The sequence below is a fragment of the Anas acuta genome, chromosome 3 (genome assembly GCF_963932015.1).
Source record: "Anas acuta chromosome 3, bAnaAcu1.1, whole genome shotgun sequence".
Taxonomy (NCBI): Eukaryota; Metazoa; Chordata; class Aves; order Anseriformes; family Anatidae; genus Anas; species Anas acuta.
The window spans coordinates 21,465,025-21,481,244 of NC_088981.1; the positions used below are offsets into that span (position 1 = coordinate 21,465,025).

Sequence of the window (16,220 nt, forward strand, 5' to 3'; positions counted from 1 at the left end):
GCAAGGCAGAAGAACAAAACACTTTCCTCATATTTAAACATTCCAAAAATAATCATTGTTTATATTTAGATATTAGAAATATTTAGCTTATGATCCTAAATATCTTCAGATAAATCTCTATATATCTTCTTTAGGAGAGCATGTACAAAATAGATAACCCACAAAAGAACAGAGCAACACATTTTTAAAACAAAGAAAGCCATCAGGAAATTCAATTATCATAGCATTAATATTCAAGACTAAAAAAATCCTACACTACTACTGTTTTCAAACAAAGAAATTTCAGAAAGTCAAGAGACTCATTACATATTCTGACTGAAAAATGCTAACAGGTTCCAATTATTAAGTTTACTATAGAATGGTAAATACCCTAAAAAAAAAAACAACAAAAATCACATGCCACACAAGAAGAAATTGAACATACTTGTAGGTACTACCAGTACGCGGGTGAGGTTGGTTTTTACAACGATAAAGAGTTGGATCCCTCATACATCCATTGTTACTATTCATATCTATTTTTGCTCGTAGACAACAAGTTTGTCCATATTCTGTTCCCTTTTTCATTTCTTCCCACATTTGTAGATTCTTATTAACACCTAAAACCAATAAATCATTTTCTAAGTTATTCTGAAGTTGATACAGAAACACACTTTATTACTGCAGTAACAAAAGACAAAGCCACCACCTCCCTTAGATACATTTTACATTTTGAATTTTTTTTTAAGTGGTAATGAATGCACACGTACTCAGATTTACTGCACCTGTCTAAAGGTATAGTTACTTTAGCCCTGTAGCACTAAACATTTGGGGGTACTGTTGGATGAAAATCTCAGTGTGGGTCAGCAATGTACACTTGCAGCCCAGAAAGACAACCACACCCTGGCCTTCATCAAAAGAAGTGTGACCAGTAGGTCACAGGAGGTGATTCTCAACCTCTACTCTGCTCTTGTGAAACCTGACCCGGAGTACTGTGTTCAGCTTCACAGCACCCAGCACAAGCTAGAGCAGGTCCAGAGGAAAGCCACAAAAAAGATCAGGGGGCTGGAGCACCAGCCATATGAAGGCAGGCTGAGGGAGCTGGCGTTGTTCAGCTTAGAGAAGAAAAGGGAGACCTTTGTAAGTGTTTTTTTTTTAATAATTAAAGGGAGCCTATAACAAAGATGGGGAGAGACTCTTTATCAGGGAGTATACTGACAGGATAAGGGGCAATGGCTTTAAATTACAAAAAATGTAGGTTTTGATTGGATAAAAGGAGGAAATCCTTTATTTTGAGAATGGTGAGACACTGGAACAGGTTGGATGAGGACTTGGGCAACCTGATCTAGTAGGTGGCATACCTGCCCATGGCAGAGGGTTGGAACTAGATGATCTTTAAGGTCCCTTCCAACCCAAGCCTTTCTGTGATTTCCAAGTTTCTAGAAGAACCTTACAGTTATGCAATTAGTTAGCTCATTCAACTTTTCATAAAAATCAAGTTTTGATGCCAAATTAAAAAGATACAAAAGCAAAAAGAAAGCTTAAAACTGCTTACAGTTATTTCTGTGCTTAGATTCCGTTCTTTGCTCACGCTCTGCTTTCATTTGTTCTGCAGGAGTATCATCTACATATGCCTTCCCTTCTTGAATAAGCTGCTCAGCATATTTCATTATTGTTTCAAAGTGATCTGAGGTATATGTAAATTGATCTGGTTTGATATGCAGCATAGCAACATCTTCAAGAATAACCTGCAAAGTGTGAAATTGTATACTGTAATATTCTAGAAAGTTAATTTTCTTAAACCTCTATCCTCTTCATGCCAGACGAGGTCTTTTAATGCTCCATAGTGCTGAAATGCTAATGCATAAAAATAATATGACATGTATGAAAGGACCAAGAGGAAAGCATTTACTGATTCACAGCCTCTGATTACATGTATATGAGATCAGGCAGATAACTTCAAGAAAGAGGTAGGACAAGAAAAGGAGATGAAAATTCAATCTGTAAGAAGTAATTTCTTTAAGTGATATTTATAATGAAGACACGAGTATTACAGGAGTTGCATATCTACATACTGTAAAATACACATTGGAGAAAGGGAAGAAATAAGCTACCAATAAAAGGTATAATAATAAATAAAAGGTTTTTAAGGTAAAGATGATGTAAATTTCTTGCAAGCGTGAGACTTAAATGTAATACCTTTGCACTAAAAATCTAGTGAAAAAAAAAAAAGTGCAACAACAGATCTGTATGTCATTTACCTTTGAATTTGCTTAATACAGTGAATGTATTTCCCTGTTCTCTTATCATACCTTTTCAAAGTCTTCCTTCTCTTTTTCTGGATTCGTGTCATCAAACCTCATAATAAGTTTTCCTTTGAAGTTAACTTGGTAGTGCTGATTTAGCAGGGCAGCTTTGGCATGACCGATATGCAGATATCTAAAAATAAAGAAAAATAAATAAACACACTAGCACTATTTTGGTTAGACTTTTTGTTTTTGTATGGGAAGAAGGATGAACGGAAAGCAATACATAAGTTAAACAAAAAAGAATATTTTTTAAAACATGGTACATTTATGAAAACAGATTGTGCTTTTTCTAACATAAATGTACTAGTTAACCATTTAAAGTACCTAAATCAGTAAATTTCAGGGTCATCATGAATATAAAATTAGGACTTATCTCGTTTTACAGACTAACTTAAATTGACTATTGATGATACTTAGTAGCCACAAAATAATCTGAACCTATTGCATTCAGAAGACTGGAATTTTCTAAAATACAATGAAACCACCATTTTTGTGTGTAAGCTACTGATAATTTAAACCAAATATATAAAAGTCTCTCCCAAAAATTTAAAATATACAAGCCCCTAAAGAACAGCTTTAACTAAAACACCAGAATTAAAACATTAAGTGCTACTAAAGTAATGTGAGAACCATCTATGTTATACACATATATAATTCATGATAGAGTGACAGTTTATACTGGACTAAAAGAGTAAGATCCACAAGCACAGAAATCACATGATACTGAGCAGACAGTTTACTGAAGAAGTGTAATAGGAATTTCATAGCTTATCAGTCACTTCTTAAAAGAAGCTGAAAATTAAAAGCTTGACAAAAATTTTGTTTATGAAATTGGCTGTGCATTTTTAAATTCTCTTTCCTATGTATCTATAGATAAGAGTAAAATTCTATGTACGTGACACATTTGGTAAATAATATCTCTGCTGAATAAAACACTTTTATACTCCTAAGTCATTTCTGGCTACCCCTGCATTAACCATATCAGCAATTAAGATGATATAATAGATGAGATCAACAGATCAAAGAGGCTGGCTGTGAGGCTCATCACATCTCCACTGTTTGGTCTTCACGGGTTTGTTTGTATCTTGGACTACATATAATCTGGATGCCCAGGCCTCTGTTACACATTTAGCCTAAAGCTTCCTAAAGGGATGCTATCCTATACACCTTTCACTTCGAGTATTTATGCCTCTTACCCGCTTGCTTCAGGAGGAAACCTTACAATGACCTTTCCCATCTCTGCACCAGGAAGTTCAACAAACTTCCCAACATCAGCTTTCTTTTCTGTTGCCTTAAAAAATAACGGAAACATAATTACAGATCACAGTTGACGAACAAACAGATATAAAACCTCAGACACGTGCCTGTGCTCCAACACCATCTTTCAAAACAGACAACAAAGAACTGTCATACTGGACCCCAAAACAATCTCTTCAAAACTTTCACATTACTCTTAGCACATCAAAACCAGATTAATTCTGGAGTTCCAAGTTACTCTGTCTTCAGATTTGATCCAGGACTTAAGAGTCCTCCAAGTTGTTTAATTTACTAGACAGAAGAAAACAGTTGCTAGCTAAGTTTATCTCAGTGTTTTTAACCTGATTAACAAGTTCTATCAATTAAAGACTTTGCAGGTCTATCAGGATGCTTGAAATCATTGTTAGATAAAGGAAACAATATAGCTAGAGAACAGTGCTAGCTCAGAGGTGGCATTTTTACATTATTCCATTTAAGCTTTGAACTACATCACTCAAGCCCTTCTAAATACAAAATCGTCAGGGTTTGTTCATTTGTTTTTAAACAGGAGTTTACAAAATAATAATTTACATTGTAACTAATTCCTTTTAATTCTCTAAGTTAAAAAAAAAAAAAAGTTCCTTATATTCATGCAAATAAAGCTACTCTCCTGAGAAGATCTGAGTAAAGCTTACCATTTTGATCTTTGGTGTGCTGGAAACCCACTTGGCTCCTACAGACTGAAAAGTTTGTTGTACCTCAAGAAAGCCGTACCATCGCTTTACATGGATGGGAGCTTCATTTTTCTGTAATTGTTCTTGCCAGATGTTATTGTCTGTTAGAAAACAAAATTTTCAAGCTATTAAATTATCAAAATTGAATGATTACCAACAGTAGTTTTTAAGACCAGTAAAAGATTATGATTTTTTAAAATGTACTTGTTCCTTCTTCTGAAAAGACATTTAGCCACAAGGACATAAGTCATTTTAAACCATATTAAATAGGCAAACTCCCTCCAAACCTAAAACGTAGTGCATTCATTTTGGATTCAGCATAGCACAAGGTGCAGCAGACTGCACAGCATGCACTTCTCTTTGTATCGCTCACTCCAAAATTAGTAACTTTTTATTTTCAAAACAGAAATGCAGGGTGAAGCATGTATCAATACTGCTGTTTATTATTGAAGACCCAATTCCAACACTAATATTCAAGGAGCAACTTCACTAAAAGAACTCACTAAAAGAAATGCACCCATTTCAGTTCTCTCTCAAGAGCTGTAACTTCGAAAAACTACTGAATGATGTAGTTTTTACCCTTGAACATGCATTTTACTTTCAAGAGGAATTTTGTCATACTGAATGATGGACTGGCATTTATCAATTTTAGGCATACATCTGAGAGAATATGAAAAAACAAATCCATAAAGACAGATCCATCAAAACTTATTTTATCTTCTGAAGAGTATTTCAAAGTGTAACATATACATCTTTTAGTAACTCAAATAAATCACCAAAGAAATGCAGTCTGCTAAGGTAGCATAACTGCAAAGTCTGCGTATACAATTTTACTTCGTAGTCCAAAATTCAAATATGCAACACAACATTTTGGCTCATCGAAAAGTGTCTTATAGAAGCAGCTGGTAATAACGACATTATTATAATTAACACAAAACAAGTTTTTGTGCTAAAAACAGTATTGCCATTTGTAAATACATCATGTAAATTTCTACATATACAAATTCAAAAAACTTCCAAGGCTTCCTTGTCCATACTATTCCCATTTCTAGTGATGTGTAGACCAAAGCAGTATGCACGATAGTATAGACTCTAGCATAAAGCTAGGAGTTGCGAATAGCAGCCACAAAATAAATAAACTAACAAACAAACAAACACACATACATACATTTGTGAACTCCTGCCATACTATGACAGGAAACCAATGAGAATGAGAACATATACCAGTACCTTTTAGGACAGCCCAAACACACAAGTCTGCAAGACTCAGCGAGTTTCCAACCAAGTAGGTTCTCAGAGATAGACAGTGGTTGAGCTCCTGGACTGCTGAAAGAAACTGGCTGGCAGTAGATAACTTTGTAGCACTGAACTCCAGCCAGTGGTCAACCTAGTTTTAAGGGACATATTATGAGATACTCAAAATTAGTAAAGTTTGTCAAAAATCTGCATGTACATTTAATAGCCAAACAGAAAATATTAACTGGAATATTAGTCTTACATATATTGGACATTAAATCACAGTAGATGCATAAAGAATATTTAAAATAAAATATACTGAAACATTCACTCAGAGCTGTACTAAATGATTAAATTCAATTTCTTCCTTCAGTATGTATTCAAACTGCTGAAACTACACTGACTTAATTGAAACTATTCCCATTGGAAAAATAAATAGTAGTTCTTAGACATTTATTTTATCACAGTATACAATAATGGCAATCCTCCAACTGTTTAGGTACCACATTTGTGCACTAGTTGATCATCCCGGTATCGCTGCTGGGTAATTATGCCATTTTCCCCTCAGTCCCTATCTTCTCTGCATCAGTTCCTTTTAGGCTTGAAGAAACCAAATCCCTACCCCATCTCATTTCCCTTCCCCCTCTCCCACAAAAGTCTTTTTTTTTCCCCCTATAAAAGGAAATACATCTTGCTGCATAAACTCAAAAAAAAAAATAAGAATCAGGTCCTTGGTTGATACATTGCTCTGTCCACAAATTGAATCCTTCAGTTCTGTAAGAGACATCTCTTAAAATCCTCTGTCCCTGTTTCATATTCAAGTGTTCTATAAACAGTGTAAGGAATCCTTCCAATATCTGAGCCTACGTGGCAGGCACAGACATAATTACATTGCTACAGAATTGAGTTCAGTTGTTTGCAGTTATGTTCCAAAATATTTTGACCACAAATGCAGCTGTCGATGTACTTCTCAATGTGCAGCATTATTTTTAAAGGTGCAGAAGTGTAAAGTATTTTATCAGAATTACCAATCTTAAAAGTGTGTTTGCAGAGGTTGTGGGGTTTAATTTTAAAATAGGTTTTGGGCAGAAAATTTAAGTAGCCGCAAGACACACTATAACTTTTTTAATGCCTTACAAGCAATATACTAAAGACAACACTTCCCTTAAGACCAGCTATACAGGATGAAGATTGATTTGTACCAGCTTCAAGTGGCTGTAGAAAAGAGTTGAATAAAGTCCTTCTGTTCCCTCCCCAGGTTTCAGAGGAAATAAATTTCAATTCATCTACTAGTTCCAGTCACCAACTTAAAATTCAGCTAGAGTCAGGAAGAATTCCATCTCATTTCACACCATATCCACAATTTATAACAACTTTTTACAATTCCTGTAAGGAAGGATGACCAGGAAGTCCCTCTTTGGGAGAGAAAAAAAAGTTCAGTGCCTTCATGGCACCATTGGGGAAGCATTATGGAATACAGGACTTTATATAAGGGAACATCCCATCACTGTGGTAAGATTCCTGAGCCAGAAGGCATTCAACTTGGATCTCAAGCACTGAATGAAATCAGGGTCAGAATTTTATCTGTCATATACAGCAAAAACCAACTTAGTACCAAATCACAAGTACTTTACACGGTGACATACTTTAAGTTATAACATACTTTTCTAAGCACTTAATTATTTTCTAATGTGTAGCTGCTGTAGGTAGCATGTACATATACTGTGTTCTTTGGTGTTACGCTGAAGCGTAACATGGTACAGGTGTTACATGGTAGTAAGCAATGGCAACAGAGCTGAAAAAACTGCAGACATCATCTTAAACCTTCAAGTATCCTGTGTTAGTGAATTGTCAGGCTAAGAGTAGCTGTTGCAGGGGTAGGAAAGGGCAACCCTTTCAAAGCTCAGGTTTATAACTCTTTTAAGCAGAAACAAGATTGAAAAAAAAAATCAAAAACAAAAAACACATAACCCCAAAAAAACCTTCAGCATCCCACATAATTAGAAACTCAGCCTAATAATAAAATGCAGAACAGATGCAAGACCCATTAAAAAAAAAAAAAAAAGTGATCACAGTCAAATAATGGGGGAAGGCATGATTCTTTCTCACCTCAGTGTGTTCCAAAAGGTTTGAACCATACAGGCCAGCAGAACTAGCAGCTCTAGCCAGGTAACGAGCTATTGAATTCACATCAGTAAATGATACATTTCTAAAAAAAAGAAAGAGGCAAAATAAAGGTATAATATTAAATCCAATCTCAACTGTACACACATAGTTGAAACAAGCGTAAGGCAAAGAACAACAAAATTTCTGGGTAAAACAGAAATTTCCAGGTCACCAGAAAAAATATCTAGCAGAAGAACTTACCGATACTCACTTTTCCATTACCAGATGGAACAACAATCTCTTAATAAAAAAGCAATTTTGTTTAAATAGAGAGAAATGAAGAAAATAAAGCTCTTCACATCTGACAGAATGTGTAACTTGAGCTATATATTTTCCAGAATGTAAGGAGCTAATAAATTGACTTTTTTTCTTTTCTTTTCTCCATTCTCTTTTCTTTCTTTTTCAGACATGATAGATGACTTTGAAGAAGATTCCTACAGAATCTGCAGTGGAATAAAGCAGTCTCCACCCCGGTTCTAAGGGCTAGTCAGAAGAGGGGAAAAAAATAAAATTGTTCATTTACTTCGCTCAATTCATACTACATAGAGACCACCGTCTGTTGAACAGACTTGGCTGTTCCCCATTCTGTTCCCCAGACTTGCTTTCCCCATTCTGCTATTGAAAATTCTTCAGAGATCTGGAGGCCAAAGGCTCTCTGAAGAGCATACTTCTTCCTGTGTTTTAATCTCCTTTCTCCATCCTACATATAGCATTTAAAACCTGCGTATTCTCAGAAACCTAGCTTCAAAATAGCCTAACATAAAAGTGAATATTTTTATTAACATTTACTGAAAAGCTTTGGAAGAAAGAAGCACCACAACCATCAGTTCTCCAGATAATACTGACCTCCACAGACTCACATAGTTTACTAAATCATTATTTCAGTTAATTTCTAAAATGCATTACAGAATGGTTCTGTGCAGAGGTCAGAAATACCAGCATAATAGTAACATTACTCTGAAGCATGTACATGCTCATGACACAAAACAGAAAAGCTGGACTGCAGTTTGTTACCTGATAGATGCAGGTATACCAGAACACTCCAGAAAGCCATCAATGCCTAGCAGAATGGTTTGTTTGACAGCTACTGCCACACGAAATTTTGCAACTCAGGCTTCAAAAACAACCTCTAAAATACTACTAAGCACCTCAAGTTAGTGATAAACTTTACAGACAACTAGCTGACAGCCAAGTTTCAGCTAGTTAGCTGACAAGTTAATCATCAGATTTTAAATGCACTTTAAATTATTACCTAGGCCAAAAAAAAAAGCAATTAAAATATTGTCTTGTTCAGGTCAAGCCTTTCCAACTAATGGTTCCCCCCAAAAAAAAAATCAAAGTCTGTAATATCCCAAGTGAATTTAAAGTCATGCCAAAATAAGATAGCTTCAGCAGAACTGATGCCATGAAATCCATTTACCAGAAGCATTAGTTGAGGTATGCATTCAGCTGATGCTTCTGAAGTTACAGATACACTTTTAACTGACTTTAAATAGAGAATCAATTTTTTTCAAAATGATGGTACAACCGAGCAAGAAAAAAATTAATGCAATTCTGAGGTTTGGAATAACTTCTCAAACATAATCCAATGCCAGGGACGAGATGATACTAATGCACAAAAAATTCCATGCAATGGAACCGTGAATTTAGACCTTTTTCCTGGGACCAAAGAGCTAAAGGAGTTCTTTTGCTTTACGTTTCTGACCATTTCCATAAGAGCTAAAATGAGTGGTTTTGCAATGCAATGGAAGGAAGGCAAATTAGTATAAAATTATTTAATAGAATAGAGGAACAGATTATTTCATAGCTCATTATATAAATTTATAATATTCCAAGATCACCACGATGTATTAAATAAATGTATATGAGCATATCTTGTGTATATGTATATCTTCTCATACACACACACACATATACATACATATACACATTATCTAAACTGAGAAAGAAGTTGGAATTCAAAATCTAAGACTACTCAAGAGGAAAACACTCATGCAACTGAAAAGTATCCAATTATATTCTTACTATGTTCTATAACCCACATAACGTGCACTAAAAATTATTAATGCTGTACCAGTTAAGTCCCCGCCACATTGCTGTAGCTGTCATTCAGCACTGCAAATTCAATACCATTGCTGGATAGGTCAAGAGACAATGTGTAAGAACAGAAATTACAGTAAGGAAAGAACTCTCATTTGAGCTCATGTCTAACATTTTAACAGTATCTTCTACTGGAACAGCTCACAAAACATGAGTTTGTGAGCAGGTCTGTGAATAACAGATTATCTTCCCCTGTTCTTCTAAACAACAATCAGGTACTCAAAAATTACAGTTAAAATAAATAATACTGAAGTCATCACAGTATCATTATATTTTAAGAATTTAATGTCCATGGGCCAGAATTTGTCCTTTACTTACAAATATGAGAGATTTTCATGGATATGTCAATGTTTTTTTAGGATACTGGGACACCTCTTGTTATATCCAGACACCTTACATGATATAGAATCCAAGATTAACAGTGCAGCTTCCCGAAACTTACAAAATTAGCCTGCATTTCTGATATGCATCAGAATTCTGTACAGATCATAAAAAACACACTCACATACCAAACTTGAAAATAGTTATTGCAATGAGAGATAACTTTTAAAAGGACAGACAACGGATTTCTATAAAACATTATAAAAGTATTTCAACAGGATGCAGATGGATACAATGGATAGCATGGCACAGTTAGTTAGCACTTTTCTGAGATAACATCATTTGCTTACGTGCAGGAGTGAGACCAAAGCAATGCCATATAAACCTTTAAAATTCATTCTATCACATATGTACGCATCAAAGGAATCATTTATACCACTCTTTTGAAGTATAAAATTTCCTTTCTTTTTGTAAATCATGGTACATCAAAAAGGCAAATATTTAAAGAACAGAGTGATAGGTACTACATAAATGACTGAACGAGACATAAGTGTCTGCAAATAAGATACATTCTTTCCATGAAGAGGAAGTTTAGGATATATTGTAAATGTATTGTCTGTGCTACAAAAAGAAAACAGTAATGCAGTCATCAATAAAGCAATTCTTTTCTTTCTCCTACCTGAAAAGGTTACCACCAGTCTTAAAACCACGTGATTTTAAAAACTGCTGACCCAAAGCTAGAAGGAGAGATGCAAAGTCACTTACTCAGATACACGAAGGATGGTTTCTTTGCCTTCTTCCACTGAAATTTTGATATCATTCTTCACATGTTCCACCGTCAGCAGAGCTCCTTTAAAAAGGAAGAGAAAAACATGCTCACTTTTCTTTCAGGAAGAATATATTTCACAGCAACAATAATACAGTAACATTCCTTATCAAATAGGACAGAGCACCAGAACTGGCTCCTTCAAGTAAGATTGCTCAGGGGAAAAAAAAAATAAAAAATCAGTGTTCAATCTCACACACAGGAGACTTCTTATTCTTGGCAATCCCTACGGCTTCAAATTGATAATGCCCAGCATACAATAATCTGCAGTGAGCTCAGCAATTGTCAGCAGCAATACATTTTGCTTCCTAAGGGTAATGTAAAAATGAGTCCTGTCCTCCAGAACGCAAAGCGAGCATGATCAAATTAATTTACTTTAACAGTACAGAAACTTACACCACCACAGCCCTGACAAATGCATCAAAAGAGATCAATTATCGAATATACCAGTACTTTCTGAACATGGATGAGACTATTTTTAACCTGATTTAACGTTTATGAAATGATTAGCCATCCAAAACCAATAGAATTCTATTCATGACAAATACAGGAAGCTTATACAGGGTTTTCAGAGTAGTTCATCAGTGACAGTAAAGGATGGCCTCTAGAAATAAAAGAATTATTGAGGTTTTTAGGCTATATCATCAACTTGAAGACAGCTCTGTCCATATTCAAAGTAGTGGTTTGATGCAAACCCGCTCTGATCTTGATGTTCTATAGCACAACACAATAGCTCAAACAGAGCACCGAGATAACTTGGCTGTCTTATTTCTGGAGTGGCTCTGGTCCAGACCCAGCCTGCTGAGCCTTAGTAGAGGAGCTTGTGCTCTTTTGCTCTGCTCAGAAGCACGTCCTGACGGCAAGCTTTCCGTAAGCACGTATTACTTAAAGGAAACTAACCAAAGGGCTATGCGCTCGGTCTGGAAAGGCACCTAACCTGTTACAGTCTGCACAGTGCCCCACGCACTTCGTCTTCCCTGAGGAGAACAGACAGACCACCCAAGGCAGCTGATGTGGCAAGCTATAAATACACCACCCCAAACACAAGTCTCCGGAGCCAGGAATCCCCCAGCTCTCACCTCGGCTGCAAACCCTTCTGGCATTAAGCTTACGTTAACAGTAATCCATTCGTGAAAGTCAGGATGACGACACTTATGCAACGTGCTTGCGAGACACGTTCGGTATTTTAATAACATGCAGGGCAGTGCTTTGAAAACGACGGGCATTGTGCACGCCCGGCTGTGTAATTAATCCTAGTGACACCAATAGCTACTACACTCTGCCCAGCGCACAGCCATGACGGGTAACACCAAGCAGGATGAGTGCGCTCGTCCTCCTAACACAAACGCTTGCCACAGCGTTTCATCGGGAAATTGCAATATTTCTGACATCATGATACAATCCTCGCAAGTAGATCTCCAGTGACACTTACCAGACATTAAAAAAAAAAAACAAAAACAAAAACAATTCCCCTAAATTAATGGTAGCATCGCAAAGGCATCATCCTCCCCACAGCAGGGCAGGCTGCGAAGGCGGTTCTCGGGTTTTAAAGGCAAATAAAAGCCGGACAGACCGGAGAGGGCGAGACCCGCAGCGCCGCTCTGCCGCGGGAGCCCGGTCCGGGGGCAGAGCGGGGCAGCAGCCCGGCACGAGTTACGCTGCGGGGCCGAGGCAGGCCCTGCGGGGAGCTGCGGGGCTGAGACCGCCCCGACCCGGCCCTCCGGGGGGCTGCCCGCGGCCCTGGAGCCGCCCGGAGGGCCGTGGAGCTGCCGAGGGCCGCATGATGCAAGGCGGCGGCCACGCGGCAGGACGGGAGCGGGCGGGGAGCGGGGTCCCGAGAGCCGCCGGGGGATGGGGAAGGGGCAAGGAGGGTCCGGGGGGATGGAGGGAAGGGGACGGAGGGGGAACGAGGGGGTCCCGGGCCCCGGGGTGCCGGCCGCGCTTACCGAGCGGGGCGCTGCCCGCCGCCACCGTCAGGCTGAGCGCCGCCATCCTGCGCGGCACCGGGGCGGGGCGGCGGCGGCGCCAGCTCGGCGGGGCGGGGACTCGCGTCACGTCCTGGGGGCTGCCCCGGGGGCGGCCGCGGCCGGCCGGGCAGGGGCTGGCGGGCGGGGAGGGCGTCCTCACAGGATAGTCAGGGTTGGAAGAGATCATCTGGTCCAACCATCCCCCTACCACCACCATCACCCACTAAACCATGTCCCCAAGCACCACGTCCAACCTCTCCTTGAACACCCCCAGGGATGGTGACTCCACCACCTCCCTGGGCAACCCGTCCTAGTGCCTGACTGCTCTTTCTGAGGAGAAATGTCTCCTCATTGCCAACCTGAACCCCCAAATAACAAAGGCACCATGCACCGGTTTGCCTCTTTTCTCGCCCTGTTGTGCATTCCCTTCCTCACAAACCCGCAGTGGGTCTGACCGGCCTTGCGATGGGTTACAGAAACACCGCGCTCGCAGCTTCTGGCAGGGGCAGCCCCAAGTTCACATTGGTGCAAGGACAATGCACTGTCATGGTGCTTTTTTTTCCTGCTCTATTTTATAGCTGATATGCCAGCATCTAATTTGCTCACAGAGAAATGGTGAAATGCTTGATCAGTGGGCCAGAGCTGTCCTGGGCGGCAGGCAGCGAGCACGACAGCACCCGCTACGCCAGCCGGTGCCCCTGGTCCCTGTGTAGAGTTTCATCTCGTTTTCTCTGTATCTACCCCCATTAGGAGGCATTTTAGTTTCCGTAAGCATGGGAAATGGCTCCATGCAGAATTATATCTTGGATAGGAGCTGGTGTATGCTCTCCTTCCAGTCAAGCAACAGCAGATGAGCAGAGAGATCAGTTACAGACAAATTAGAAAGGGGCTTATGCAGAGGAAATCTCCAAACATACATCAGATGTCAGTTGAAAATAAAGATATAGAGACACAGATGAGTATTACTAAGCTCTGTACTTGTATTTTGGTGACAATTTCAAGTAAAGACACATGAAAGCAGGCTTTAAGTCATTCTACATTTTAAAGTGTTTTGCAAATTCAGATGCCAATTTTGATGTGAATCCTAAAGCATGCATATCCAGGAATCCTGGAGAGAATTACGTAGAACCGAGTGAAAATTAGTCTGTACTTACTAGGTAGCAAACCTCAATCGCATTCAATATATGGAGTGACTCAAGTTATGAGAAGCCAAAATATGATGAAGGCTCTAATTAAAGCAGGCTGAATCTGTCTTGTGCGCTCTTAGTAGTCATGCACTTGTGGAAGGAGAAGAAAGGTAGGCTCTAGATGAAAGGATTAGAAGCATGTGTTGTTCTTCCATATGCAGCTTTAATCCAGTGTAATGATAGCATTATGGACTGGCTGATGATGATAGGGTGAGGTAAGTGATATTCTTGCTAATTTATCGGTAAATGTTATAGGGATAAGCTGTCCTCACAAAGGAAAGAGCTTCCCCCGTTCCTTTTCCATGTTTGCACATAGGGAGACTGGGAACCCTTCAGCAATAGCTGCCTTGTTCATATCTTTTGATGTTAAGATGTTCCTGCTTGCTGGAAATACAGCTAGCTTTAAGCCAGTTAGCTTTAAGAACAATCAGGAAAAGCCTGGAGTTGCTTCACTGAGTCATGTTGGTACTACCAATGAGAGGAAAACATCAAATCCAAGGACTCTAGTTGCAGTTAGAAAGGTCAGACTTAAGTATGTTGTTTGATGAAAGTAAAATAAATTTGTATAACATGAACACTATCAAAAACTGTATTTGGAATTTTTTATGGAAATTTGTATGGAAAACAGAGCATTTGTATCTTTAAGTTCTGTGATAGCTTAAAGACTGAGTGGATGCAGAGTGTGGTTATTAGGAGTTATTAGTTATATTAGGAGTTAGTGTGGTTATTATATATTAATCTTGTGGGCAAGAAGGGCATAGAAGGGGTTCAGTGCAACTTGCAGGCTACTTTGCTAATGTCAGGCAAGATTAAAGGAAACAAACCATGCTGGAAGAACTTTGCTATTCAGGCTTTAAGAAAGTAAGCAAATTCAGACACCCTCCCTAGCACCACAGGCCTGAGAACTCAGCAGATGTCACTTCTCTGTGCACAGAGAACAAACAGAAAAGAACAATTGTGTGCAGTCTGTTGAAACTGGCAACCACTCAGTATGTGTCGCATTTTTAGGGGAAGGGGGGCCCTAAGACTCCTTGATTTGAGGGTGAAGGGCTTACATCATAAAATCTGGAGAAAACAGACATGCCCCACTGAGTCAAGATACTCCAGTCCTCATCCCTCTTAAAGAGACTTCATCTGTACTTGTTAAGGTCGCCAGTTTTAGCTGATGATACCTAACTTCCTTCTTCCTGTTCTCTTCTGCATTCAAGTAGGCTGGACAATTCAGTCCTGCTTCTCTAGCCCTCACACCTATGGGGGAAGGCTGACTGAAACAGTCTTTCAGTTTTTAAAGTTCATTTTAGGTGGTCTTGACCCCTGCTCTCCTGTCTTTTAACCTGCACTCCATTGGTGCAGAATATGGTAGTGTCAAGTTCACTTGCTCTTAGAAAGGCACCTGGAACTTTTGCTCTCAATTTAGACACACAAAAAAATCAAATTTCTGTTGACCCCACATATGAGAGAGTAACCTAGGACCCCCAGTAAAGATGCTCCTAACTCTCCAGGATTGAGGAGGCATAGACCCTGCCAGAGGAATTTCAGATCAGAGGGAAGCTGGGAATTCCTTCCCCACACAACATTAACTCCAGCACACACTTTCTAGTTTCAAGCGTGCTAACTAGAAATGTCATAGAAGTGAGTTACAAATTTCCCAATGCTCTCAAATATATCAGTGCATTTAATACCTCACAGTTGTAATCGTGTGTCTATTCTGTACACTTTACATACATAGGTATGTTTACCTACAAGGTATGTACCAACCAACTTTAACTTGGTACATACCTTGAACTGAAAGATACAGTCTTTCATAAAGTGAGAGCAGGCATTAAACACCAAAGAGAATCTTAAAATATTTGGTAAGCAAAATAACATGTATGATCATAAAACAGCCAGACGAAACGGTTACTATTGGCTGGTTGAGTTCAATGAATGCAAAAATAGCTTTTAAACAGCTTAACTGTTTTGGAATTATGAAGCATATAGAACCCTTCTAGAACTAACTTAAAACTACCCTAGTTTGGCTAGACAGAAAGGACCACAGCATCATTGTAAAGGATTACATTAATTACTGCTACATATATATGACAGAAGTCCTGTAGGAAATAAATTACCTCAGGAGTTGCCTGTATAGAAAACAGATCCTGGTCAACAACTTTAAGGGAATC

At 38.8% G+C, this 16,220-nt stretch overlaps 1 protein-coding gene across 4 annotated transcripts in view; it reads right to left on the reverse strand.

The window, feature by feature from the left end:
• EPRS1 (glutamyl-prolyl-tRNA synthetase 1) overlaps positions 1-13,004 on the reverse strand; it is a 37,350-nt gene extending 24,346 nt beyond the window's left edge. For all 4 annotated transcript variants that reach the window (XM_068676030.1, XM_068676028.1, XM_068676029.1 and 1 more), the window contains exons 1-9: positions 12,851-13,004; positions 10,844-10,928; positions 7,601-7,700; positions 5,486-5,642; positions 4,217-4,356; positions 3,482-3,576; positions 2,289-2,415; positions 1,532-1,724; positions 425-596 (exon numbers count right to left, since the gene is read on the reverse strand). In XM_068676030.1, coding sequence (XP_068532131.1) covers positions 425-596; positions 1,532-1,724; positions 2,289-2,415; positions 3,482-3,576; positions 4,217-4,356; positions 5,486-5,642; positions 7,601-7,700; positions 10,844-10,928; positions 12,851-12,896 — 1,115 coding nt within the window. In that variant the 5' untranslated portion in view covers positions 12,897-13,004. The remainder of the gene's footprint in view (positions 1-424; positions 597-1,531; positions 1,725-2,288; positions 2,416-3,481; positions 3,577-4,216; positions 4,357-5,485; positions 5,643-7,600; positions 7,701-10,843; positions 10,929-12,850) is intronic.
• Positions 13,005-16,220: the final 3,216 nt, after the last annotated feature.